Source organism: Dendropsophus ebraccatus, chromosome 3 (genome assembly GCF_027789765.1).
Source record: "Dendropsophus ebraccatus isolate aDenEbr1 chromosome 3, aDenEbr1.pat, whole genome shotgun sequence".
Taxonomy (NCBI): domain Eukaryota; kingdom Metazoa; phylum Chordata; class Amphibia; order Anura; family Hylidae; genus Dendropsophus; species Dendropsophus ebraccatus.
In genome coordinates, this window is record NC_091456.1 from 33,033,976 (window position 1) to 33,060,122 (window position 26,147).

Genomic DNA, 26,147 nt, shown 5'->3' on the forward strand with positions numbered 1-26,147 from the left:
CTCTGTAGATCACTCTGCCGTGGGAAATCAGGACATTACGGAGGCACTACATGTAACAGGAGAGCTACAGAAGAAGAGGAGGAGGATTCCTGAGCGTTGCTGAATATGTCCTCGACTTAAAGGGACACCCCCCTTATAATAAACAGGAGGCTTCTATCTATCACCAGGGGTCTTCTAAACAGGAGATAGAGCAGGGAGGTCTCCAGGACATCCTGTCAGTAAGGTAACACCATGGAGCCTTAAAGGGCTGATAACAGAGAACAATGCACTGAAAGTACAAACATCTCATAGAGAATCCCAGCACGACTGAGCAGTGATCTGCGACCTGTGGATCGCCAGCTGGGGTAGCACTACAACTCCCAGCATGTCCTCCCAGGCATCTTCTCTATTGTATAGACAAGGGGCAGTGAACCTTGGCTCTCCAGCTGTGGCAGAACTACAACTCCCATCATGCCTGGACAGCCTTTGGCTGTCCAGGCATGATGGGAGTTGTAGTTTTGCCACAGCTGGAGAGCCAAGGTTCCCTACCCCTGGTATATAGCATTATTTTAGAGTTAACCCTATAGATCCCTGCACTCCCAGCCTCGTCCCCTTCCCTATGACCTCATGCCTGCAGCCCCCCACATAAAGGCGCAGTGATGAGCCCAGTGTCCCTGGTATACAGTATACAGGGTCCGGGGCCGGGGCCGGGGGCTCCCCCGTACAGGTGTATGTATGATGGAGAAGCGCAGTAGGAAAGTTTGCCATGACCTAGTTCCCTCGCAGTCCTACCTGGCCGGCTGCCCCGCTCCTCTTTGTTTCCCCGGTGTCCGCTCTCACTGTCTTCCTTCCTCTTTCTCCATGTTCCACCTGCCTATACAGAGGCAGCAGCTCCACCCGACCAACCCAACCTGCTGCGAGCGAGCCCAGGCCACGCCCCCTGCCCTGCCGTGCCTTCCACAGGGAACCCCGGCTGCTGGGACAAAGGCCGCGCAGCCTAGTTTGTTTGTCAGGCACGTGGGCGGGGCCAACGCTTGGAAGCGGCTTTGTTAGCATGGCAACCTGTGGCTAAAGATAAGAGGCTGGCTTCTTTTACGTCCACTGCCACCTCCTGGCTGTGCACCGTATTACACCCCTCCGGTGCTGAAATCTTCATGGACGTATTAGTGTTCTGCTGGTTATAGGATGGCATTATAGGGAGCCAGGCCAGCAATGACTGACAGGTCCTAATAGAAGGCACACTACAGCCTCCTCAGATTGCTGCCAAACATACAACATATATACAGAGTATATATATATATATTATATATATATACACATAGTAAAATATTAGAAAATCTATATAAACATGGGTATAGTTGTATTTGAACTGAACTATAAAATGAAGGTAATACCTCAGTTTTACAGTAAAGGTCATTGTGTAACACAGAACACCCCCAAAATTTGCAAAGTTGCACTTATTTCATATTTTTGACCCAATTTTAACCTAAAGGGGATCCCCACCCATCTAAGGATTACATGAATTGGTCTGTCTGCAGCACATCCTCCCACCCTAATGAAAATCCGCACTTGTCTCCACTCCTCTGTCCTCCCCCTCCCTTCTGAGACAGAGGTCACATGATCTCTGTCTCTCCTGTTGCCAGGCAACCTGTAACACCTCATTTGTAACCCCGCCCACCACTGACATGACATAGTGATCATCTGGGCAAGGGCAGGGAAACAACAGCCTATCCTGAGTAGGGATGAGGAAACACTGTTATATCATCTTTCTTTCGGGTCAGGGGACCTGGCAGTGGGTTCTGAGGTGCTATGCATGGTGGGTGATGTAGTTTCCTGGCCGGGTACCATGATATAAAACTGGGATCATTTGTAAATGTTTGAATCTGGGGCTAGAAGTAGCGAAGACAAGTTAAAAAGGGAGTAAAAAAAATTTGTGGGCGAGTGCACCTATATGCTTTTTGTGCATTTTATGTTTCTATGGGATCGCTGGAGTTCTCCTTTAAGGACCAGGGTCCATTTTTCAAATCTGACCTTTCTCACTTTATGTGGTTATAACTTTGTGATACTTTAACTTATCCATGTGATTCTAAAATTATGTTTTTTGTGATATGTTAGTGGTAAACTTTGTCACATGTACAATTTTCTTGTGAAAAATGCCCCCTTATTATAATTTTTTTAAATTGCTAAATTAGCATTTTTCAGAGATGAGCGAACCTGGAGCATGCTTGAGTCGATCCGAACCCGAACTTTCAACGTTTGATTAGCGGTGGCTGCTGAACTTGGATAAAGCCCTAAGGCTATGTGGAAAACATGGATATAGTCATTGGCTGTATCCATGTTTTCCAGACAACTTTAGAGCTTTATCCAAGTTCAGCAGCCCCAGCTAATCAAATGCCGAACGTTCGAGTTCGGATGGACTCGAACCCGAACCTGGTCCGCTCATCTCTAATCATGATAAATCTAGTGCAGGAGGAGGCTAGGCACCCCCTGTCCTCCCTTCAGGCGAGCGGGAGTTACAGCTCACGTATGCCAGTGAGAAGGAAATAATCTGCAACTTCTCCCTGGTGTACGCAACATTGGTTAATCTCCCCCCCCCCCCCCCCCCCCCTTAGTGTGTATTTCACTTTAAATATAGTTTTGTTTTGTTTTTTCTTTACTTTTTATTTTCACTTTATTTTACAGTCCCACCATGGGGACTTCACTGATTGCCTGATCTGCATTTCATTGTATTATGCCTGTCATAAGGAAAGCTGATCAGACTCTGCCTTAGAGCTGAGCCTGATCAGCTTCATAGCTGTGACACTGGAGGCCTCCGGTCATCATAGCTATTATCGGGACTCTGCAATCGCTTCGCAGAGCCCATATGATGAACAGAGATAGAATTCTCCCTCTGTTCCTCCCTATAGATGCTACGATTGCACTGATCACTGGATCTATAGGGTTAACTGCCAAGATTCAAACGTTTGTAGAGCACTCTGGGCACCTAACAAGTAGAGCCCACCTCTACTAAACCTTTTAAGGACGAAGCTAATTTTCAGTGCTTGCATTTTTATCTCTCCTAATAGCCATACCGTTATAATTTTTTTTATCTACAGTGCAAGACTGAGATGACAGCCATGGCTCCACCTCTATTCCTGACCTCTGCATAAAGCTGCCAGCTTCAAATTCATGATACATAAACTTTAATTCATGAAAATTTTTTGACAATCCCGGGTTCCCCAGGAGGCTGAGCCATCTGTATTGGAGTCCACTATAGCAGCAACACTGAAGAGATTCCCCATGACTTTGAACAGAAACAGGAACACAAAGGGTGGCATTTATTAAGTCCAGCGTTTTTTACGCCGGACTTATAAATGCCCCCGCAGCTCCGACGCTACGGAGATTTATGTAGAGGCGGACTGCCTCTACATAAATCCCGTGCGCGCCGGTGCGCACCGCCGAAAACCTACGCCAGCTGAGGACTGGAGTAGGTTTTCGGCGTACATGTGGGCGGAACGGATGGTAAATCGCGTGGACTCTGAGTCCGTCCCCTCCGTTCCGCCCACTACACGCCCCTCTCCGCCCCCCTGGCGTACTCGGCGGAAAGTGCCGATTTGCGAATATTTTATTCGCAAATCGGCCATTTGCGAATAAAAAAATACGCAAATCGGCACTTTCCGCCGAAAATCATCCGTTCGCCGGATGATACATGTGGACCAAAGAGGTTAAAAGACCTTAAAGGTCCTATTAAATGGGCCGACTGTGAGGAGCACTCACTGCCACGGCCAATACATGTGGCGGCAGCGAGCGTGGAAGGGGCCGCGGGCAGCTGCAGGGGGCCTGCCCAGGTGATCGCTAGATCGTCCAGGCAGCTCATAGAGGATAGTGGCGGTCTGCTGCTGCCGCTCTTATTCCACGGGGCAACGGCAGCAGATCACTGCTATCACAGTCGTTTGTTTTTCAACATGGTTGAAAGACAAACGACATGAACGATGTCGGCTGGTCGTTGCCTTCTATTTGACAGGACGATTATCGTCCATGATGGCCGATATCGGACGCATACGGCCAATAATCATTCCGTGGAATAGGGCCTTAAGTCTACCCAAGTGATTACAAACCAACCAACAAGATAGACATGAAAGCAACAGAAAAATAGGGGGGGGGGAATAAATAGGTGCTGTCATAGTAGACTCCAATACAGAAAAAAATGGATTATTGGTAACTCATAATTCTAAATTTACATTTTATCACCATGGCAGCACCACCGGTGACATACCAGAAAACCATTTAGGGAGGGACAATAGCCTGAAGCACTTTATGTCCAAAAGGAAGATCCTAGGCTGAGGACAGGTCCAACTTGTAGTGCCTATACGGACTGGATCAGGCTGCTCTGCAGATTTGTTCTATCGAAGCAGCAGATATTTCAGCTTAGAAAAAAAACATATGGCTTGTAGAATGAGCTTTTAGACTTGCAGGAATCCCTTCTCCCATGGATCTGTACACTTCTTTAATAGCTAACGTGAGCCATCATGCAAGCAAGTCATTGCTGGTCTTCTTACCCTTGTTTGTGCCTTGGAACCGAAGAAACAAGGATTTTTCTTTTTTTCCAGGAACTGAAGGTACTGCAAACAGACCTTCTGCCATCAAGAGTATGAAGAGTCTTCTCATTCTCATTAGAAGTGTGTTCACAGAAGGGAATAACTTGATGTTCAAGTGGAAATGCAAGATGACTGTTAGCAAGAAAACAGGAATGAGTTTAAAGGACAACTCCCATGATTTATTTTTTAGCTTATTTAACACACAATGCAAAGTTATATAACTTTGTAATGTGGGTAAATAAGCAGTCTGGTCCCCTTGGACTAAATTTAGATTCCAGGCTAAGACAAACTGGAGATTTTGGACTTCACCCTGCACCTTCAGCGTGCCAAGAGAAAGACATTTGTCAAATCCCTCATGCAGTCCAAGAGTCCAGGGAAATCTGGATCTCATACAGTAAAGGCCCTATTACACTAACTGATTATCGGCCGTAGTCAGACGATACCTGCCGTTATGGCTGATAATTGCTACGTGAAATATAAGCCAATGATCAGCTGACATGCACAATGTCAGCTGATCATTGCAATAATGCAGATAGCAATGATCTGCTGCCATCGCTTTGTGTAATAGGAGCCGGTATCTCCTAGGGGCCCCTTGGGCGATCTAAACATCGTGTGGGAAAAACCCCCTCCCGCAGCTTGAAGCCCCCCCCCCCCCCCCCCCCCCCCCCCCCCCCCCCCCGCTCTCGCACTTACCCACTGGCTGTCGGTGCCTGTAATAGCTCTGGCAGTGAGCGGGGAACAAGGACCAAGCAAGCGCTGACCTGACAGGCCGGTGCTCGCTTGCTCCCTCTCACAGCCCGTGTAATAGGGGCGTAAGTAGTTTTCATACCAAGACAGCCACACTTTATCTTTTAGCATCTGCATTATACAGGACAGGCTTTGAGCAGTTTGTAGATATGCCAAGTGACTTCCAGGAGGTATCTCCATTCCTTTAGAGCCAACTTAATGACTAGCAGCTCCTTGTCTCCGATGATGTTGAAAAAACCACAAGTGACAAATTTACTCCTAGAGGTTTTCTGTAGCAGCGAAGAAGCATTCGCCTTAAGGAAGGACTGCTTAGAGGTGTTATGGTGATGCAGGAAAGGGGCACCAGCAAAGTGAAGGCAGTCTCAGCCTCTGGGTCCAATGCTTAGAGTTGTCAGGAAAGAAAAATTGGAGATAAAGATTCTGTATCAATTTGCGAACCCTTTGGATGGCTCATAAACCATATGTGTATGATCAGTTCAAGGTAGCAGACAACTTATCCGTCTCCATTTACAGCTCTTTATTGGAAAGGATGTATCCCAAGGACAATGGAGAAGACTTTTCAAACACACATTTCTCAAGCTTAGCATATAGTCTGTTTTGACTTAAGCACTGCAAGACAAGATGTATATGCTTCCAGGAGTGTAAATTAAGATATCTCCAAGATACACTACCACCATACAATAGGTCCTGGAAGAAATCAGTTACATATTCCTGGAAGACAATGGGACTATTACACAACCCGAATGGCATGACAAGATACTGGCTGGCACAAGTGTTCACATCTGTCTTCCATGCATTGCCCACACAGGTTTAGATCAGATTGCAGGCCTCATGCAGATCCAGCATGGAGAAAATCTCTGCTCCGCAGATGCAATAGAATTGGGATGAAGCAAACCATCCTTCTTTTCCACAAAGATGAAGACAGCTCTAGCCAGCAAGATAGACTTCTGGATAAATTTCTGTTCTCCTGGGAATACTATGCCATGGCTTGGGTTTCAGGGAGAGACCTCCTTTCATGAGGAGGCAAAGTCACAGCCAAAACCTCAATCGGGCAGTCATATGGCCGATGGAATGGTAGTCTCTTGCTTCATTTTGTTGAAGACATCAATGTAAGATCCATATTGAAAATGTAAGCTGGACAGGCCCAAAGACGTCAGACAAACCTTACACAGGGAGGTAGTGTGATATTATGGCCCACACCAAAGAATCTGTCCAGTATACCAGTCCTCAACTATAGAATGCTGTCACAGCCAGGGTAAACCCAGAAGAACAGGATTAGTGAAGTCTGGCATAGTTGCCAACAGTCCCAGTTTTGTCGGGGCTGTCCCGATTCTGAGGAGATAGCCCTTGCAAAACCATGTCCTGGGAATGTCCCAGAAGGCTCCGCCCCCATAACAGGAAGCCCCACCTCTGTGGGCGTCAGTGACATCACTCATGCAGAGCAGGGAGAAGAGTCGCTGGGGGACTAGAGGAACCATACAGGTGAGTTAAGTATAGCTTTTTATGTTTTAAATACAGATGAAGGGGGTAGTGGTATGATGATGAAAGGGCAGGAGGATGATGAAGGGGGTAGTAGTATGATGATGGAGGAGCAGGAGGAAGAAAGGGGTAGTAGTATGATGATGGAGGGGCAGGAGTATGAAGGGGTAGTAGAATAATGATGGAGAGGCAGAAGGATAAAGGGGTAGTACTATGATGATGGAGGAGCAGGAGGATGAAGGGGTAGTAGTATGGTGGTGAAGGTGCAGGAGGATGAAGGGGGTAGTAGTATGATGGAGGAGCAGGAGGTTAAAGGGGGTAGTGATATGATGATGGAGGGGCAGGAGGATGAAGGGGGTAGTAGTACGATGATATGGGGCGCAGCTGCATCATATGGGCACAAGCTACCAGTATATACAGTCTATCAATAGAGTGCTATCTCTGGGCCACAGCCTTCTCTGATACTGGGATGTGTAATGCTCCTTTTGTGTTTTTCTGACTGTAAAATACTAACTGGAAAATTTTGGAAAAAAAGCAAACAAAAATGGTGACAAACCACACCCCACAAAGCACACCCATGATAGGCCACACCCCACTGAGACCACACCCACAATAAGCCACACCCCTTGTTGTCAACGCTAAAGTGTCCCTGAAATAAGTTTTCAAATGTTGGCAACTATGCAAGTGTGTCAGTCAGTAATGTGTGAGTCAATAAGTCAGTAAGTAATGTGTATGTCATTAAGTGCCTGTGTCAGTAATGTGTGTTTATGTATGTTAGTAATGTCTCAAGTGATTGTGCATAGTGTGTGGATGATTGGTGCATAGTGGATGGATGAGGCCCTGACCACAGATTCCAACATTTGCCATTACAGATTACAATCATGCTTGCTCCCTGCTGTGGCCCACAGCCTCTTCTTCTCCTGCTGCTCTTCCCTTCCAACCTGCCCACTGCAGCCTGTTGGGGCCACTGTATAGAAGAATAAAGCTACGCAGTTGCATATGTGGTGGTCATGCACAAATCTTACCACTTTCTGGAGAGAAGTTCCCAACCTACTATACAACTTTAAAACTCCCCAATCTCTTAATACCCCGACCTTTGCAATTCTAGATATACATCTCTCTAGTAGTTCATCACATTCTTCTAGCCACCAGCCTTGCTGTAGTTTCGAGTTGGAAATCCCCAACTCCTCTATCCATCGAAGAAGTGATAAGTCGGGTTAAGCAACAATTTCATACTGCAACTAATCTGTCTCCCAGTACTCAGGAAATTCCTCATTTGTATAGAAAATAGACTCCCTGGATAACGTCCAAGTTTTCCAATTGACCTTCAATTGACATCTATTGCTTTATTCTCTGTATTGTTTTACCACTCTCAGTTGTAAGGGTTCCTTTGTAGCCCTTGATTGTGAGCTGATTTATTTATTTTGTATACTTATTATGAAAAAAACTCAAAAATTTTGAAAGTTAAAAGAAAAAAGGAAAGCGTTTCTACAGTATTTACTAAAGTTTCTTTCCTCCAATGCCCCTTTTGCCTTAGATTTCCTTCTACCATCACTCCCTGTGTAAGCAATAAAGTTACTTCAATGAGAAACTTTAGTATTTCACTGATCCGTTAATCCCATTCCTAAGCTGGCCAGTTCCTAACCACTATTTATAGAGGATAAATAGTGGTTGCTCTGTAGGTGCAACTGCCTGGAACTTACCATATATCAGTTCTGTCAATCATTACAATTACAGGGTTTGCATCTCTTTTCATTACATGGAAATATTCTGAGTTATGAAGGAGATGACGCTGAACTTCAGTAATGTTTCTTAAGGGTGGGTTCACATGTAGCGCAATTGCAGTGGATTTTAGCTTCGATTTCCCTCCTGTCACTTTCAATAGGATTACATACTCGCAGCCATCCCGCGGCGAGTATGTAAAAGGCAGCCCCCTTAATCCCCGCGGCCTGGTGCATACATTATCAGTTAACGCTCTAGCTTGCTTCGTGAGCTTTCGGCATCTGGATGTCTTGCTCAGCCAATCAGTGCGGTGCCCCGCCACAGCCACTGATTGGCAGAGCGGGACGTCCAGACGCACATGCAGCCAACTGCTCTGGATTTATAGAGGGAGCTTGTGTCCACTTGCTACTGCCATGTGCCAATCCAGAGCCACCTGCATCTGAAGTTGCCTGCCCTGATCATTTGCCTTTCCTACCCCTGGTACTGTGCTGACTCTCCTGCTGACAAAGCGACTGGATGACCATGTATTAGTGATGAGTGAGCATGCTCGTCTGAGCTTGGTACTCGTTCGAGTATTAAGGTACTCGAAGATGCTCGATGCTCGGACAAGCATCTCGCGATACTCAAGAAAATGGCATAATCTTTTTCCTGCAAGTTTGGGCGCAAAGTTTTTCAGCCAGTAAACATGCAGGAGACTCTTTGGTACATTCTGCGATGACGTGGGACCCATACATGTCGATAGCAGACTTTATACGACTACCTCCAAAAACTAGTCTGACCAGTATCTGTTGTCATCTGCAGCCAGTCTGCAGGGTTGTTTTCTTTTTTAGTGCAGCCATATCCAACCTCTCTGCTCATTGTCCTGTGTAACAGGTGGCATACACCATAAAGCACCACTTACACACAGACTCTATACGACAACCTCCAAAAACTAGTGTGACCAGTATCTGTTGTCATCTGCAGCCAGCCTCAGAGGCGTCCATGCATGCTGCCCCTGCTGTTTCCCGTCCATTTCCGTGGTGTTTCCATCCTTTTCTGAGGTTGACAGGTTTTCACGCAACCTTCCCTGGGCCTAGCTTGGGTCTCCTGCAAAAATGCTCGAGTTTCCCATTGACTTCAATAGGGTTCGTTACTCAAGCACCCCATCGGGAAATATTCGGCTCGAGTACCGAGCATTTTATTACTCTCTCATCACTACCATGTATACATGGCCTGTTTCCAGGTGCCTAGCACTAACTCTGCTTGGTTCTTGGCCACCACCTGCTGCTTACACCAGGGCCACACTTATGGAGCGACTTGGTGCCCTCTAGCTGCAGAAGTCAACATTTTAGTTGGGTGGGTTTTTCACAAAACTAAAACCTGATCTTCTCATCAAACTAGAGACAGCTGATTTTTAGAAAACCCATAAAAAATTACAGCTTGCTTGATAAATACATCGGTTATGGTATTTTTAAAGGGACATGTCCATGACAGGACAAATACAATGGGTGAAACCCCTAGAATACAGCCAGATACATATAATATTTATTCCCTAACAATACCATAAAAGAGACCACAGTTGATGTCGAAGCTTCACGAAGGTTCAGTGCAACAGTATAAGCAAAACATTAGTGCAAAGTCCTGTCCTGTTTCATCTTATATGGTTGGATGAGCAATGTGTAGGTGGATAAAACCTTGAGATCACTGACATAACCAACCATATGCAAACCAGTTATGACAACCAGCATACTTTCCATACTTTCCAGGCAAAGTGTTTTACATGAACCCTTGCTCTTGTCATAACATTCAGCCAGTGCAGCAGGACAGTGGCTGCAGCCGTCTGCTTTTTGAAGCACCTGATTCACTGTATATGTCTAGTACAAAAAAGAGATGTGTTCTAAATAAAAAAAAAGAAGACACAGATTTATATACATGTGTATAGATGTTTTCATCAGTATAGAGTTTTACTCTAATAATCTATCTATGTAGATGAATAAAAAAAAAATGGCCAGCACATCAATACCACTGTTCACACTATGCAGGCGTACACTGCTGTGGCTAATATACAGACAAAAAAATAGAAAAGTGAAACAGCAACCTGCAAATGCTAGGACTTACCTTATATTCTCTCCGCATTGTACACCCAATAAAAAAAATGCTCTAAAGATTTTTTTTTTAAATGAGGTTCCTTTTAGCACTTTTTTTTGTCTTGCACTCCACCCAGTCCTATGGACTGTAAGGAAAGGAGGGGGTGGTAGAAAGTGAGTATGTTTTAAGTTTTTTAGTTTTTTATTTTTGTTTTGTCCTGGCAAGGGACGACATGCCTAATGGTCAAAACCACCACTGAGTGATATTATCTAGAGGCACCACCTACCTAATGGGGGATATTATCTACAGGGGCTTCCTACCTAATGGGGCATATTTTCTACTGGGGACACCTACCTAATGGGGGGATCTTTTCATCTATTGAAGTGACATACTTATCTAATACTGTACCTAATGGTGGGGCCTTCCTACTCCACCTCCAACCCACCTCTCGCTCCACCCAATGCACTTACTGTACCTGCAAATTTTACTGTGCAGAACCTTAAGGGGACTTTATAGCCATTTGGGGCAATACAGATGAAGGAAAGTTAAGGAAGGTGCTGGAAAAGTGCAGAGCCAGAGATGTTGGTAAAGCAGGTGCTGTGGAGATGGGTTGTGGCTAGAAGAAATCATTATGGGCCGGATGGACAAGAAAGGGGAAAGAAAACAACTTTCCTGTGCTGTATGCTAATCAATTCCAACTAGTCATCTAGGTGGTCCTGGGGTCCCAACTAGTCACAGTCACGGTGCTGTATTCCATTGTAATGATGCCTCTTTGAGGCATCATTAGACAGTTGGTCATAGAGGGGCGGGCCTCAGCGCTTGTACCAGCGCCAACGTCTATATTTATGCGGACATGCGTAGTACAGCAGTGACCTGTCCTTGCTGTACTGCGCATGTCATAGCCAAAATAGCCTCAAAGGCGCCCTCGTCTGTCAGCGTCCCTTGAAGCATCTCCCGGACCCTGCTTCAGCCAAGATCATTGAAACACAGTGTTTTCATTGTTCAGGGTTGTTCCAGGCTATTTTGCCAATAGCCACCAATTGTAGCTCATTTTTCATATATTACCCAACTCAGGTATAAGGAAAGAAAGAAAGTAGTTGCCATAGGCAAAATCAGACACTGGCAGGGTGATAAATTTAGGCCTACACAGTGCCTAATTAAACCAGGGTCGGGCTATTACCTGGCAAACTTCTTATTTGATTTTACGAATAAGCTACTTTGATCTTTTGACCCTTAATAAAACAAATTCACTTTTTGAAGAAACATGTCCTTGGTTTTTATGCTATGTCCATTACTTTTTGCTGTTCCTTGCCTCTGAGAGCAGGAGATGTTAATGATTCTCCTGAAACCTCGTGCCTGTAGTGGAACAGTCAGGATCAGTAACACTTCGAGCCAAGTGTCATAGAGGCGATCCTGAGCCCATGAAGTGCCATAGGCTGGTATCTCTCCTCGTTCCTCCACCCACTTTCCCTCCTTGATTGCTAGGTGCCCTGTCTCCAAATAACATAAATATACATAGAGCAGCATACAGTGTGTTTGGAGAACTAATAAAGAAATGTTCCATTAGTCTATGTTCCCACACAGTATTTTTGCGCAGTATTTTGCAACCAAAACCAGGAGTGGATTGAAAACACAGAAAGGCTATGTTCACACACGTTTAAAATATAGTGGATGGCCTCTATTAAATGGCAAATAACTGCCATTATTTCAAAACAATGACTGTTGTTTAAAAATAACGGTCTGGTTTTGGTTGCAATACATTGACCAAAATACTGAGCAAAAATATTGCGTGGGAACATAGTCTAAGGCCCCCTATTCCATGGAGCGATAATCGGCCGAATCGGCCCGATTCAGCCGATTATCACTCTGTGGACTGGAGACAACGATCAGCCGATGATCGTTGTCATCGGCTGATCGTTGATATACAGGTCCAGACCTATATTTGTCGGGCGCCGCCTGCGTACCGCTATGTGGAATAGCGGTGCGCCGCCGGCGACTTACGATATACATTACCTATTCATGGTGCAGGGCTCCTCTTCTCCTGTTTCTTCCAGGGTCCCGCACGCTCCTCCAGCGTCAGGGCGACCTGTGTCCGCTTACAGGCCGCTCAGCCAATCACAGGCCACGGCGGTCCCGGACAGTGATTGGCTAACCGGTTGTCAACTGACACAGGCCGCCCTGAAGATGGAAGAGCGCGCGGGACCCGGGAGAAGCAGGAGAAGAGGAGCCCTGCACCATGAATAGGTATGTATACTAGTTAAGCAAGAGCTGCAAGGACATCGCTAACTATGTCCTTGCAGCCCTTGTTTAACGATAATCGGGGCCGTGGAATAGGCCCAGTAAGCGTTCGTTTATCGGGCCCCATCGGCCAGTGGAATACCACCCTAAGGCTAAGTTCACACAGGGTATGTAAAACGGCTGTTATTTGGCACGCAAAAACAATGGCAGTTGTAGTGAGTGCCAAACAATGGCGTTGTTGTGCTGAAAATTGCATTGTCAATTATTTCCACGGCTGCTGTTCGCATTGACTTCAATGCAACACATTTTTCTATGACAAGAACAGACGTTGTTTTAATTGGAAACAACAGCCGTTCTTGTCATTAAAAAGATGTTGTGTGAACATAGCCTAAGGGTGTATTTACCAGATCAGGTTTTCAACTGCAGTTATTGAATACAAAGCCACAAATGGATTTGAAAAGAGGAGAAATCTCAGTCTCCTTTACACAAATCCCCCATTTATGATCCATTCCTGGCTTTGTATTCAATAAGTGCAATTAAAAGCGTAAATGTGTGAATCCAGCATTAGGCTATGTTCACACAACTTTTTTTTAAATGCAAAATAACATCCATTGTTTAATAATGACGGCTGTCATAGACGACATAAAAAGACATTAGCCCAGATTTACTAATGTTTCTCTGCTAGAGTTCTGCCTAAAAAGGTGGCACACAGGACTTTTCTCCACATTTATTATGCATTTTAGACACTTTTTCATATGGTACCAAAAAGGACCAGTTTATGCAGGAATGGGGCGTGGTCTACTTTGCACCAAAAAATGCATATGAATGCGGCTGAAAATTCTGGCGGACTTCAAGACAAGTAATTGGTGGTGTAAACTTTGGACCAAAAACTAGACAGTCTGTAAGTACGACAGATTTATTAAACAGCCTGATAGATCAAGTACATTTAAAGATTGCACTTAGAATGTTTTAGTAACTGTGGGCCATTGCGTGAAAATAGCCTAAAACAGCAATTTGCTAATTTGCTTTCTTTGCATTATAGACAGAAAGAAAAGGACAGCGCTCCATGGCGAGGTTCAGTGTGTACTGGATGAGAGAAAAACAATGGCAGGTAACTCACCTGTGTGAGTTGTGCATACAACACAGGCACGACTCTCGTGTAGGCAATAACAGACCGCAGCCACTCCCGATATCCACATGGGATAGAAACAATAAAAAAACACTCCCAAAACCTTTTTCATCATATAGGACTCTTGAAAAAGAAACCAGTACGGTTTGGAAACGCGTTGGGTCGCAATAAACACATTCTTATCTCATTATCTATTTCCTTCCTTGGACCTGCTCCCTTTGGAGGTGTTGGGAGTGTTTTTTCTATTCTTTGCATTATGACATTTGGAGATCAGTTATCAACCCAAACCAAGGTAAGGGCCCTATCACTCGGAAGGATTATCGTGTGAAAAATCGTTATATCTTTCGAAATGAAGTGATAATGTTTCTGTGTGTGTATGCAGGCAATGATCAAATGACAAATGAAAATTTGTTCATGTGTCGTTGATCCCATCTTTTGAGCTGACCATAAAATCGTTGTTAATCGTTCGCAAATTGTGCACATTTTCAATTTGTTAGTCTGGGTTCACACTACGTTTTAGCTGTCCGTTTTTTTCATCCATTTTTTTTTTTTTCAAAAAACGGATGTATGTGTGTGCACATGTGGTTTTGATCTGTTTTTCCGTTGAATTCCATTATAAAAAAAAGGAACAAAACGGATCCATTTTTTTTAACGTACACAAAAACGTAGTCAACCTTATTTTTGTGTCCGTTAAAAAAAAACTGATCTGTTTTTTTTATAATGGAATTCTATGGAAACACAGATCAAAATGGATGCACACACATGAATCAGTTTTTTCCATCCGTTTTTTGCAAAAAAGCGGCTGAAAAAAACGGATTACAAAAACTTAGTGTGAACTCATTACGATAGTTTGTAACTTTCAACTATCGTTACGTGTATTATGGTGAATAATTTTTAGGTTGTTTGCAAAAGTGCTTATTTGTTGTCGTTTATTGTTATTTGGAGAAAACAAAAAATTACTTTTGAAAATTTACTAATGAAAAGAAGATTGGGGGTTTTATGTTTGTTACAAAAGAAGAAAGAACAAGCTTGAAGGTTATTTCTCTTTGTCATCTATGCCAGTAAAACAAACAGGAGGTAGAAAAGTCAACACAGATAAAATGGGAACCCAAGTACAGCATTACTCAAATCTAATGTTCAGATGTAGGTTACCTCCGTAGGATGACAAGCTGGAGAACATAAAATAACCTTATCCATGGACAAAAGTAAGTTAGGTTGATTGGACTGAAAGTAACTATAAAGTAAAGTTATATGATGTTATATTGTTTAATGTGTTAAATATCATATGTATTATATTATGTACATATATGTATGCATTAATGTGGGTGTACATATCATAAATCAGTATAGTGTAATCAGAAAAAGACTTGGGATGCCCACCGCTCACATAAAATAGCAAAATTTTATTGTAGTCCTCTTAAAACATGGTAACAAAATTAAAAAAAACACGCCGACGCATTTCAGGACGCAGTCTTTTAATTGTGGCAATTTTTTTTTTTACAAATAAAGGGTACAATATATATGTTTATAAGACCGCCCCTCAACAGGTGAAGGTAATCCAATTGACAAAGTTCCAATATAGTTGCAAATATTAACCCCTTACATAGTATAGTGTACCTTATTATGTGTGACCAAAATTAGGGTGGAGGAGATAATTTTACAATGCAATGTACTTAACCTTCAAATTTCAAACTGCTCTCGCCTTCAACTTCACAGTCTCCTTTTGGTCTTTACTTGGCTGCGGCAACATATGGGTCATACTCCACATGCAACAGGCATGGATACAGGCTACAGCATTAATGAACTGACTCAACTACGTCAGTGATTGAGGTGTCACTGTTACACTCAAGAAAACAAAGACCAATGGGAACCATGGAACTGTTATTTTTAATAGCCATTATTATTTATTTGACATTTTAGAGACATATTGGTAATTTCCATTCCGAATTTTCAACACTTTGCAACAGCAGCACTGAAGATTCAAAGCATTGCTTTAAGTGATGCTTTAGGGTATGTTCACACTGAGTAAATGTGGCGTGGAACTCTTAATGTCAATACTTTGCACGGAGAGCTGCTGTAGCGGAGGTGTGCGAGCCCTCTCATAGACAGGCTATGGCACACTGAGACAGGAGGCGTTCCACCGCGGAATTCCACCACATTTACTCAGTGTGAACATACCCTTAGAGTAGGATATGTCTGATATAATGTATGTATTATACTGCACTCCTAAGCTGTTGTAGTGGTTAAGGTTCCTCAACCCACAATACAGTAGTATAAAACCAAAGCACTCCAAAATTGTAAATTGTATTGACAAATTTTCCATATGTTCCAGCCAGGTGTGCTATGGTTTCATACTACAGGATATATCTGATGGCACCGTGTCTCTCTCACATAGAGTTTTCTCCAAACAGATTTCACAATGGAACTTTGTGCCCCATTCACAAATTGATTTATTTTGGGTTAATCTGCATCATGTCACAATGCAAATCAGACATAAAAATGTGATAAAATTTGAATAAATTAATAAAAGGTGTGCTAAAACAATACTAACAGTAAACAACCTTCATGAAAACTCTGTAAATAATTGTTAGTATGTTTGGGGGCTACAGCTACAATTGTAATGAAAGTCTTCTGTTTTGCAGGTTTTAATACATAGCTGGCTTAGTTGATCCACTACCCCAATGGTGTCGTGTATGGGATCTCTCTGGTTGGCCTTGTCCTTCATTTTATCCCTTATCTTAGGATTTAGCTTAATGTCTTCTGCATGGTTTAAAAATGATACTACGTCTTTTGGTGTGTTCTTTCAGTGTAGTGGAGAAATCAGCTCTCCGTGTAATCAAACTTGCATCGCTTTTCGAACCTTAGAGGAAATTCCAGATGTGTCTTGGAAGGTAACTGAGAAATATAATGTATTATCAATATGTTAACTGCTACAAGCTTTTACTTATATTATAAGGCAACATGGTAGATTTGTTGTGCCAAATACTACCAGAAAAACTGGATATATATCTACCTTCTCAGTGGTGCTATATACTGTATATGTATGTATATATACAGGGCCGGCTCCAGTTTTTGGTGGGCCCTTGGGCGACAGAGCCTCAGCGGGCCCCTTTGTATAGCAAATCATGTGGCGGCATCACATGAGGGTCTCTATCTCTCCATTCTGTGTAGGTATAAAGCAGTGTATTATATACTTATTATCCTCCTGTATGAGTGTGAATATATATCTTCATTCTGTGTAGGTATACAGCAGTGTATTATATACATATATACACACTCATACAGGAGGATAATAAGTATATAATACACTGCTGTATACCTACACAGAATGGAGAGATATATACTTATTATCCTCCTGTATGAGTGTGTATATATCTCTCCATTCTGTGTAGGTATACAGCAGTGTATTATATACTTATTATCCTCCTGTATGAGTGTGAATATATATCTCCATTCTGTGTAGGTATACAGCAGTGTATTATATACATATATACACACTCATACAGGAGGATAATAAGTATATAATACACTGCTGTATACCTACACAGAATGGAGAGATATATACACACTCATACAGGAGGATAATAAGTATATATCTCTCCATTCTGTGTAGGTATACAGCAGTGTATTATATACATATATACACACTCATACAGGAGGATAATACGTATATAATACACTGCTGTATACCTACACAGAATGGAGAGATATATACTTATTATCCTCGTGTATGAGTGTGTATATATCTCTCCATTCTGTGTAGGTATACAGCAGTGTATTATATACTTATTATCCTCCTGTATGAGTGTGTATATAAGTATATAATACACTGCTGTATACCTACACAGAATGGAGAGATATATACTTATTATCCTCCTTTATGAGTGTGTATATATCTCTCCATTCTGTGTAGGTATACAGCAGTGTATTATATACTTATTATCCTCCTGTATGAGTGTGAATATATATCTCCATTCTGTGTAGGTATACAGCAGTGTATTATATACATATATACACACTCATACAGGAGGATAATAAGTATATAATACACTGCTGTATACCTACACAGAATGGAGAGATATATACACACTCATACACGAGGATAATAAGTATATATCTCTCCATTCTGTGTAGGTATACAGCAGTGTATTATATACGTATTATCCTCCTGTATGAGTGTATATCTCTCTCCATTCTGTGTAGGTATACAGCAGTGTATTATATACTTATTATAATACACTGTTGATCACCTACACTAAATGGAGAGATAGATATGGGGTGCGGAAGTTGGATGCTGCCCTACGGAGTCCTGAAAAACATTTTAACAGAAAAAATTGCAATATCACACAGTGGATTTATTGCATATTGTGACACCCCATGGAAAGTAGAGGGGAAAATCTGCAATAAATCCACTGCAGCAGATATGCCACAGATGACCCTAAAACATACCTTCCTACTCCCAGCACACATAGACAGATACACACACACACACACACACACAACACCTGCATACAGACTTACACACATATGCATCTATACCCAGTCACACTATACACTCACCTCTGTGTGGTTCTGATCTGTCAGGCAGCAGTCCAGTCACCTGTCACATCTCCCTCTGCCCTGGGCCGCTGTGGAGGGGTCATGATACACAGGAATACAGCTGGAGGAGGGGGCAGGAGACACAGGAATACAGCTGGAGGAGGGGGCAGGAGACACAGGAATACAGCTGGAGGAGGGGGCAGGGAAGCACAGCACAGGCAGCTGGGCCCTTACCTGCTGTTTGGCCTCTACACGCTGCTGTGCAGTGAGCCCCCCCCCCCCCCTCTCCTCTGGCCCGACCTGAAGGAGTGGATGGAGGAGAAAGCTGTCACAATATCACTTCAGCGGCACCAGCGCCCCGGTCATCCCTGCGCCCGGCTCATCCCCCCCTCCCTCCACAGCCTCCTGTAATGAGGCTTGGCTCACAGCACAGCACCACCTGCACACAGTGCAATGTGTGTCAGGCATCGTCAGTGTGTGTGTGCGCAGTGAGAGGGGAGGCATAGGGGAAGAAATGGCATTGGCAAATGCCGGGGGGCCCCTTGAGGCACTGTGGGCCCCGGCACTTGCCCGAGTATGCCGGGTGCTGACGCCGGCCATATATATATATATATATATATATATATATATATATATATATATATATATACATATATACATTTTAGTAACTCGGGGGCTTTAATTTTTACACAAACAATTTACGGTTAAACTGACACGTTTATATAGGTTTTATTATATTTTTTCACCTAAAAAAATATAAAACATGTAAAAAAAAATATCTGTAGGCCTAAAAGTGCCTTATTCAGACCCATTTTTCCCTTTTATTTTCCACCTATTAGCTAGATGAGGGCTCATTTTTCTTGCACCATGGTCTGTATTTACATTGATACTATTGAGGTCTTGATCAAACTTTTTAATGGCTTTTTTTTAAATTAATTTTGCCATTTAGAATTTTGATTAAAAAAGTTATATCTTAATACTTTGGGCAATTATGGACACGGCAATATCACATATGTTTCTTTATTTATTTAAACTTTATTATTTTGAAAAAGGGGAAAAAGGGGGCAATTTAAACTTTGATTATGGGAGGGGTTTTTTATTTAACAAAACTTTATTGTTTTTTTTACATACATTTTTAGTCCCCATAGGACACTATTATAAGAAATCCTTTGATTTCTTTTACTGATCATAGCTTTCTCAGTCGATCTGTGATCGACTGATAGAGGCTGCAGGAGAAGCCTCTATCAATCGATCAGGACTTTTGAGGTTTGCAGTCTACAGATGAAGTGAAGATTGGCCACCAGCGGGGCCACCAGACCACAAGTTTTAAAGCCCCTTAGAGCTCGTTATCAGATTTGAAAACGGAATCTCATGCTGCGTTTATACGGAACGATTATCGTGCGAATTCGAATTTGAACGATAATCGTAAGTGTAAAGGCAGCGAACAATCAAACGACGAAAGAGAAATCGTTCATTTTGATCTTACAACATGTTCTAAAATCATCGCTCGTCGTTCGCACAAAAAAATCGCATATTGTTAAACAGTCGTTCGCCGATTTATCCAATGTGTGAGATAGGCTTAAGCGATCGCAAAACAATTCTCCATGCAATATATCGTACCGTCTAAACGCTGATCATTATGAAAAAATAAATTGTTACTCTGACATCGTTAATCGTACGATCGGGGCCAATTATCGTTTCGTGTAAACGCAGCATTAAGGGGTTAAATCATGCCAACACAGCAATTGGCCCATGCCAGCATGAAGTGGCGGCCCTCTGCTATACATAGTAATAAAGGGCCACCCGGTATAATGGGAGGTTGGCTCCTGTTCTCCTGCTATAATGGCAGTGCAGCACCAAGATGTACTGTAAAGTCTTGGTGCTAAAAAAGGGTTAAATTAAAAAACAAGAGAGTGTGAACATGGCCATATAGTGCATTTTGCTCTTCACTCACTGTAATCCATGTCTGTTTTCTCTTTAGATTTCAGCGGTGATACTATTTATTGGGTGGCTGCTGTTAAGCTTTGGAGCTTTACTTGTTCTCTCATGGACTGTAATTCCTGCTGGTCTTTGTCAGAGAAGAGTTTGCACTCCAGCCAGACATACACAGATCATTGCAGGTACAGAAACCTTTTAATTTGATACCTTGTAATTTTCAAAAGATATAACATTTACACCTCGTGAGTCAATACTCGCATATTAGTGTTTTGAGACTGTGACGACAACTTTTGTAGACACTGTATATCTTTCTATAGACAGACCTGCGTGAATTTATTAGCACAGAGTACACCAGAAGTGCCTTATGAGGTTTTGTGTTACTAAATGTAGCTAAATGCTCAATTGTATTTACTGATTGAATCATTAATAAAGGGAATGTTCGAGTTAAAAAAAAACAACAACTTTTCATATATTCTATTAAAGGGGTTGTCCGGCGCTAAAAAATTATTCACAGAATAACACACATTACAAAGTTATACAACTTTGTAATGTGTGTTATGTCTGTGAATGGCCCCCTTCCCCGTGTCCCACCACCCCCACCCGTGTACCCGGAAGTGTGGTGCGCTATACTCACATGTCACGTGCCGACCACGGTCTCCGATCCTCAGCAGTGACGTCTTCTTCGGGCGGACGGCGGATCTTCCCAAATGCCGGCCGCCCTCTGCAGCGTCATCCGAAGCTCAGCCGCGATTGGCTGAGCATAACTGTGCTCAGCCAATCGCAGCTGAGCAGCTGATGACGTGGCCGCGTCAGGTTTTCTACAGAACAACTGATAGATGGGTCTTTGTAATCAGCTTATTGTTAAAGGGGTTCTCCAGGCAAATTATACCAAAACAAAACAAGACTTAGGGTGGTATTACACGGGCCGAGCAGGGCCCGATAATACCTGTAAACGAGCAGCGATCTGCTAGATCGTCGCTCTTTTACTGGGCCTATTACACGGCCCGATTATCGCTAAACAAGGGCTGCAAGGACATAGTTACCGATGTCTTTGCAGCCCTTGCATAACTTTATACATTACCCATCCACCTTCCAGGGCTGCTGCTGCGGTCCTCTTCTCCCCGGGTTACGCGCGCTCTTACGTCAGAGTGGCCTGTCAGCTGACAGGCCACTCAGCCAATCACAGGCCGGGACCGCTGCGGCCTGTGATTGGCCGGGCGGCCTGTCAGCTGACAGGCCACTCTGACGTTACAGCGCGCGGGACCCGGGGAGAAGAAGACCGCAGCAGCAGCTCTGGAACGTGGATAGGTAATGTATATGTTTATTTGCCACCCGCGCACCGCTACTACACGTAGCGGTGCGCGGTCGGCACCCGACAAATGTAGGTCAGAACCTATATCAACGATCAGCCGATGATCGTTGTCATCGGCTGATCGTTGTATTTATTACATGGAACGATAATCGGCCGAATCGGGCCGATTCAGCCGATTATCGTTCCGTGTAATAGTACCCTTAAATTACTTGTTTTTACCTAGTTACAATAAAATATAACTTCATTTTCAAATTTTGCCACCAAGAATGATTTAAAAACATTACATATATATATAATTTTTATTATAATCAGTCACTCTCAAGGATCAAGTTGTTTTTTTTTGTAAGGCACTACACTTTAGTAGTAATCAGAGGGGGTGCAGGGTATCAGCACTCCGGCGATCAGTCAAATTTGTCTGAAAAACCGAGTAGGGATGGTCCAAAGATTGTACTGATTTCTTCTATAACATTTAAAAAAAAAAATTACCAGAGGACAGCTTTTGTTTTGGATCAGTACTTTAATGCGTACCACTGCAAATGTCTGCCCCCGTCCAAATAGGTGAAGATTGGTGCATGCACTGGAAGAATCACACACTGAACACAAGCTCAGCTGTAAGAGACTTCTCTGCTTTATTGTGGGTTACAATTGTTTATATAGGTGGCTGGGTCTGTGTTGTGTGCAAAGCATAAAAACATCCATAGTGGACGGGTCACTTCAGGATTGGTTGTTTCTTCACATGGTAGCTCTTCCTCTTGGACTTAGATGAAAACATCTCAGGTGAAGGTGCCATCTTTGTACACCTGGTGGTGTCTTCAGCAGGCAAGGTTTATAGGTGTAAACAAACACAGCATATAGGTGTAATAATTCAAAAGTATGTAATAGTTCTAAAGTGAGTATATATTTATATACATATAAAAGAAAATAGACATTTTATCCATAACACTTTTATACCCCCATCCCTATAAAACCCTATCTGTTATACACTCTGATCATTTTCCTCTGTTCTCCATTTACAGTGGCTGTCACCATCTTTGGGCTGCTCCTTTTTCCTGTTTGCCTTCGTTCTACATTTGCAAAACAGATTTGCAACTCATCTCTGTCCTATAGAAGTGGCAGCTGCTCACTTGGCTGGGGTTATATGATGGCCATAATAACCGTCATGCTCTCTTGCTTTCTTCCCATTATTGGCCGTTACAATATCAATGAAATGAAGACAAAAATATTAAGGTCCAAACTAACACAGCGAATGCTGGTTTGTGAAAACCATATGTACTAACTTGTTTTTAATATAGTCCTATTTAGTTTTATTCTGCTTTGTGAGATGGTTGTAGCACTATGAGGGAAAAATGCAAGGGCTCTACAACACGAAGCGTTAATCTGTTGATTTGTTGTTTAATTTGTTTAAAACTATATTAAATGTTAATAAATTTTCAAGAAACCTCAGTTAAAGAAAATTTTTTTGATTTACAGGGGGAAAATTCACCTATTGTTAAAATCGGGGATAAGTACCCAGTTAGTAAATGTACTAATATAGATGAACAAATGTCTTTGCTAGCATTGCATAGTCTGGCATCTGAGTCTAATGTGAATGGGGACAGACATGGGTTATCTTTCCAAACCAATAATCCTGCTTTCTATCCGATAGCTTCCAGGTGTAAAGCACTGGACAGATTTCAGGAGCTGGTGGAAAGAGACCTAACAGTTTTAGAGTCAAGCACTAAGAATGCACACCACCAGGATAACCTCACTAAAAATGAAAGAATAGCTATACAGGAAATTAAAAATAATAATCATATACTAGTATGTAAGGCAGACAAAGGGGGTGCTGTAAAAGTGCTTGACTCTGGACTGTATGAGAAACTTAATTATGAGATGTTACTCGATCAAACTACATACCGCAGATTGTCTTCGGACCCTACCAAGGTATTCCAAGACAAACTGCAAAAGTTACTCCAGGAAGGTGTTCACATGGGTGCGATTACCCAAAAAGAAGCAGATTTTCTATTTGTGGAACATCCAGTAACCCCGCTATTCCATTCGCTCCCCAAGGTCCATAAGGGTATATTCCCTCCCCCACTTAGATCTATTGTGGCGGGGATAGGATCGTTTGGAGAGCGATTGGGATCATGCGTGGATCACTACTTGCAACCCTTGACCAGTGTCACTCCATCCCATATCAAAGACACAAAGCATGTGTTAAATATTATAGAAGATATGGGCTGGAGTGAGGAATGGAGCCTAGCGACCCTAGATGTGGTTGCTCTATACCCTTCTATACCCAAACAAGTGGCTCTTTTTTGTTTAGAATATTTTCTTGTGAAATATGGGACATATTCAGACTCGAAGGTGGAATTTTTGATAATGCGGTTCAGGGAAGAAAAGTGATGTTTTTTGGTTAGGGACTCATGTGTATCAGAAGACCTGCACGTGGTACATGAGGCAATATGGTTTGGCCAAATTATATACTAACTTCTGATGTTGGTTTTAAATATAGCTGAATAAGCTTTCGTGTCAGCCATGGGTGCGATGTGCAGCCATTTCTGTCTTTTTGGCTTGTGGAATTTTTGATAATGACTACTAATTTTCTTCTAACGCATAATTATTTAGCATTTAATGACAACTATTTTTTGCAAATACAAGGTGTAAGCATGGGGGCGAAATTCTCGCCGTCTTTAGCAAATATAGTTATGGCGGTTTTAGAAGAAAAATACATTTTTTGTGACAACAACCCCTTTCTGAAGTGTATCCATTGGATCGGACGATTCATAGATGATTTAGTGGTGGTATGGAGGGACACGGAGGTGTCCTTCAGATCATTCACTGAATATCTTAACGGGAATAATTTTGGGTTACAGTTTACCTCGTGCTATGGAGGGTCAGAGGTCGTTTTCTTAGATGTAAGACTCAAGGGGGAATGCAACAAAATTGAGGTCTTTCCCTATTGCAAAGATTGTGCGGGTAACAGCATTTTGTTAGCTACTTCTTGTCATCCCCCAGAGGTAGTACATAACATCCCATATGGTGAATGCCTACTGCTAAAACGTAATTGCAGAAAAGATGCAGTATATAAAAAAGAACTAACTGCACTTCAGTCTAGATTTAAGGAAAGACATTTTCCACAACACAGCATTACTAGAGCTGTACAAAAAATATCTACAGTAACAAGAGAAGAAACACTACGAGACAAAACATTAGACACAGTAACAAATCAGAAAAAACATTGACAAACAGAACATAAAGTAACATTTACTACTACCTATAGCCGCCAATATAATCAAATTAAAAATATTGTAAATAAACATTTACCGGTTCTTTGGCAAGATGAAAAATTGTATCATATAACTAAGATGGGGGTGAGAGTGGTCTCCAAACGTGCTCTCACATTGGGCTCGACTCTATCCCAGTCTTTATATAGCAGTCAGAAAAACACTCCGAGCACATGGTTGGAAACTAAAGGTTCATATAAATGTGGCCATACGAAATGTATAACGTGCACACATATGTTAAGAGCAACAGAATTTCAGTCATGTGCAAATGGAAGTATGTACAAGATTAATAGCTACATAAATTGTAACACCTCATATGTAGTCTATCTAGCAGCCTGTGTGGACTGCAATGTACAATATGTAGGCTGCACTACAAATAGCCTCAAAACCAGAATTAGACGGCATATCTCAGATAGCAAAAGTGAAACATTTAATGTTTCATCATTATCCAAACATTTTAGAGAAGTCCACGGAGGTGAAACAAAATCACTTAGGGAGGCATTTATTAAGTCCGGCGTTTTTTACGCCGGACTTAAAAATGCCCCCGCAGCTCCGGCGGTACGGGGATTTATGTAGAGGCGGACTGCCTGTACATAAATCCTGTGCGCGCCGGTGCGCACCGCCGAAAACCTACGCCAGCTGAGGACTGGAGTAGGTTTTCGGCGTACATTTGGGCGGAACGGATGATAAATGTTATTGTTTTCTCCTTAGATTTGCATATCCTCTCTCTCTCTCTCTGTTCGCTCCAACTTATGTTTTAAATCATGTGTTTGTTATTTGATTTTAATTATTTAATCATGTGATCTAGTACTCACATCCATAAATATGGAGGTGAGATGGTCTTATGTTAGACCATGTTGTGAACAAGGCGTGTGCCTACGCCGAAACGCGTCAACAGTCGTTTTTATTTCTGATGTATATGGAAACATAATAAAGACTTTGGATACGAAACCTCAAGTAGTTCTATGGTGCTGTAATTTACTACACACTGTCTGGTTGGAGAGCTGTAGATTGAGCTCATCCGAGCACAGGAACTGGAGGAGTGCCGGGTGAGCTGACTACCACCCATTTGCATGTTAATCTGTTGATTTAGGCCGATTCGGCAGATCATAAAGACTACGATCATCAGCTGATTGTGTCTTTTGGTCCTGACC

The 26,147-nt window shown here is 42.6% G+C and overlaps 2 protein-coding genes across 7 annotated transcripts in view; one reads left to right on the forward strand and one right to left on the reverse strand.

The window, feature by feature from the left end:
• KIAA1671 (KIAA1671 ortholog) overlaps positions 1-953 on the reverse strand; it is a 148,776-nt gene extending 147,823 nt beyond the window's left edge. Inside the window, exon 1 of the mRNA XM_069961336.1 lies at positions 772-953. The gene's annotated coding sequence lies outside the window, so the exon portion shown is untranslated. The remainder of the gene's footprint in view (positions 1-771) is intronic.
• A 116-nt stretch (positions 954-1,069) lies between these two features.
• LHFPL7 (LHFPL tetraspan subfamily member 7) lies at positions 1,070-25,933 on the forward strand. 6 transcript variants are annotated; one of them, XM_069961341.1, is made up of 5 exons: positions 1,070-1,119; positions 13,852-13,920; positions 16,746-16,829; positions 20,459-20,597; positions 22,744-25,933. In XM_069961341.1, the coding sequence occupies exons 2-5, from the start codon at positions 13,876-13,878 to the stop codon at positions 23,001-23,003; spliced, it is 528 nt and encodes a 175-aa protein (XP_069817442.1). In that variant the 5' UTR covers positions 1,070-1,119; positions 13,852-13,875; the 3' UTR covers positions 23,004-25,933. The 6 variants fall into 6 exon arrangements, with proteins under 6 accessions (XP_069817442.1, XP_069817440.1, XP_069817441.1 ...); XM_069961339.1 differs by lacking the exon at positions 1,070-1,119 and adding an exon at positions 1,300-1,366; XM_069961340.1 differs by lacking the exon at positions 1,070-1,119 and adding an exon at positions 1,677-1,795.
• Positions 25,934-26,147: the final 214 nt, after the last annotated feature.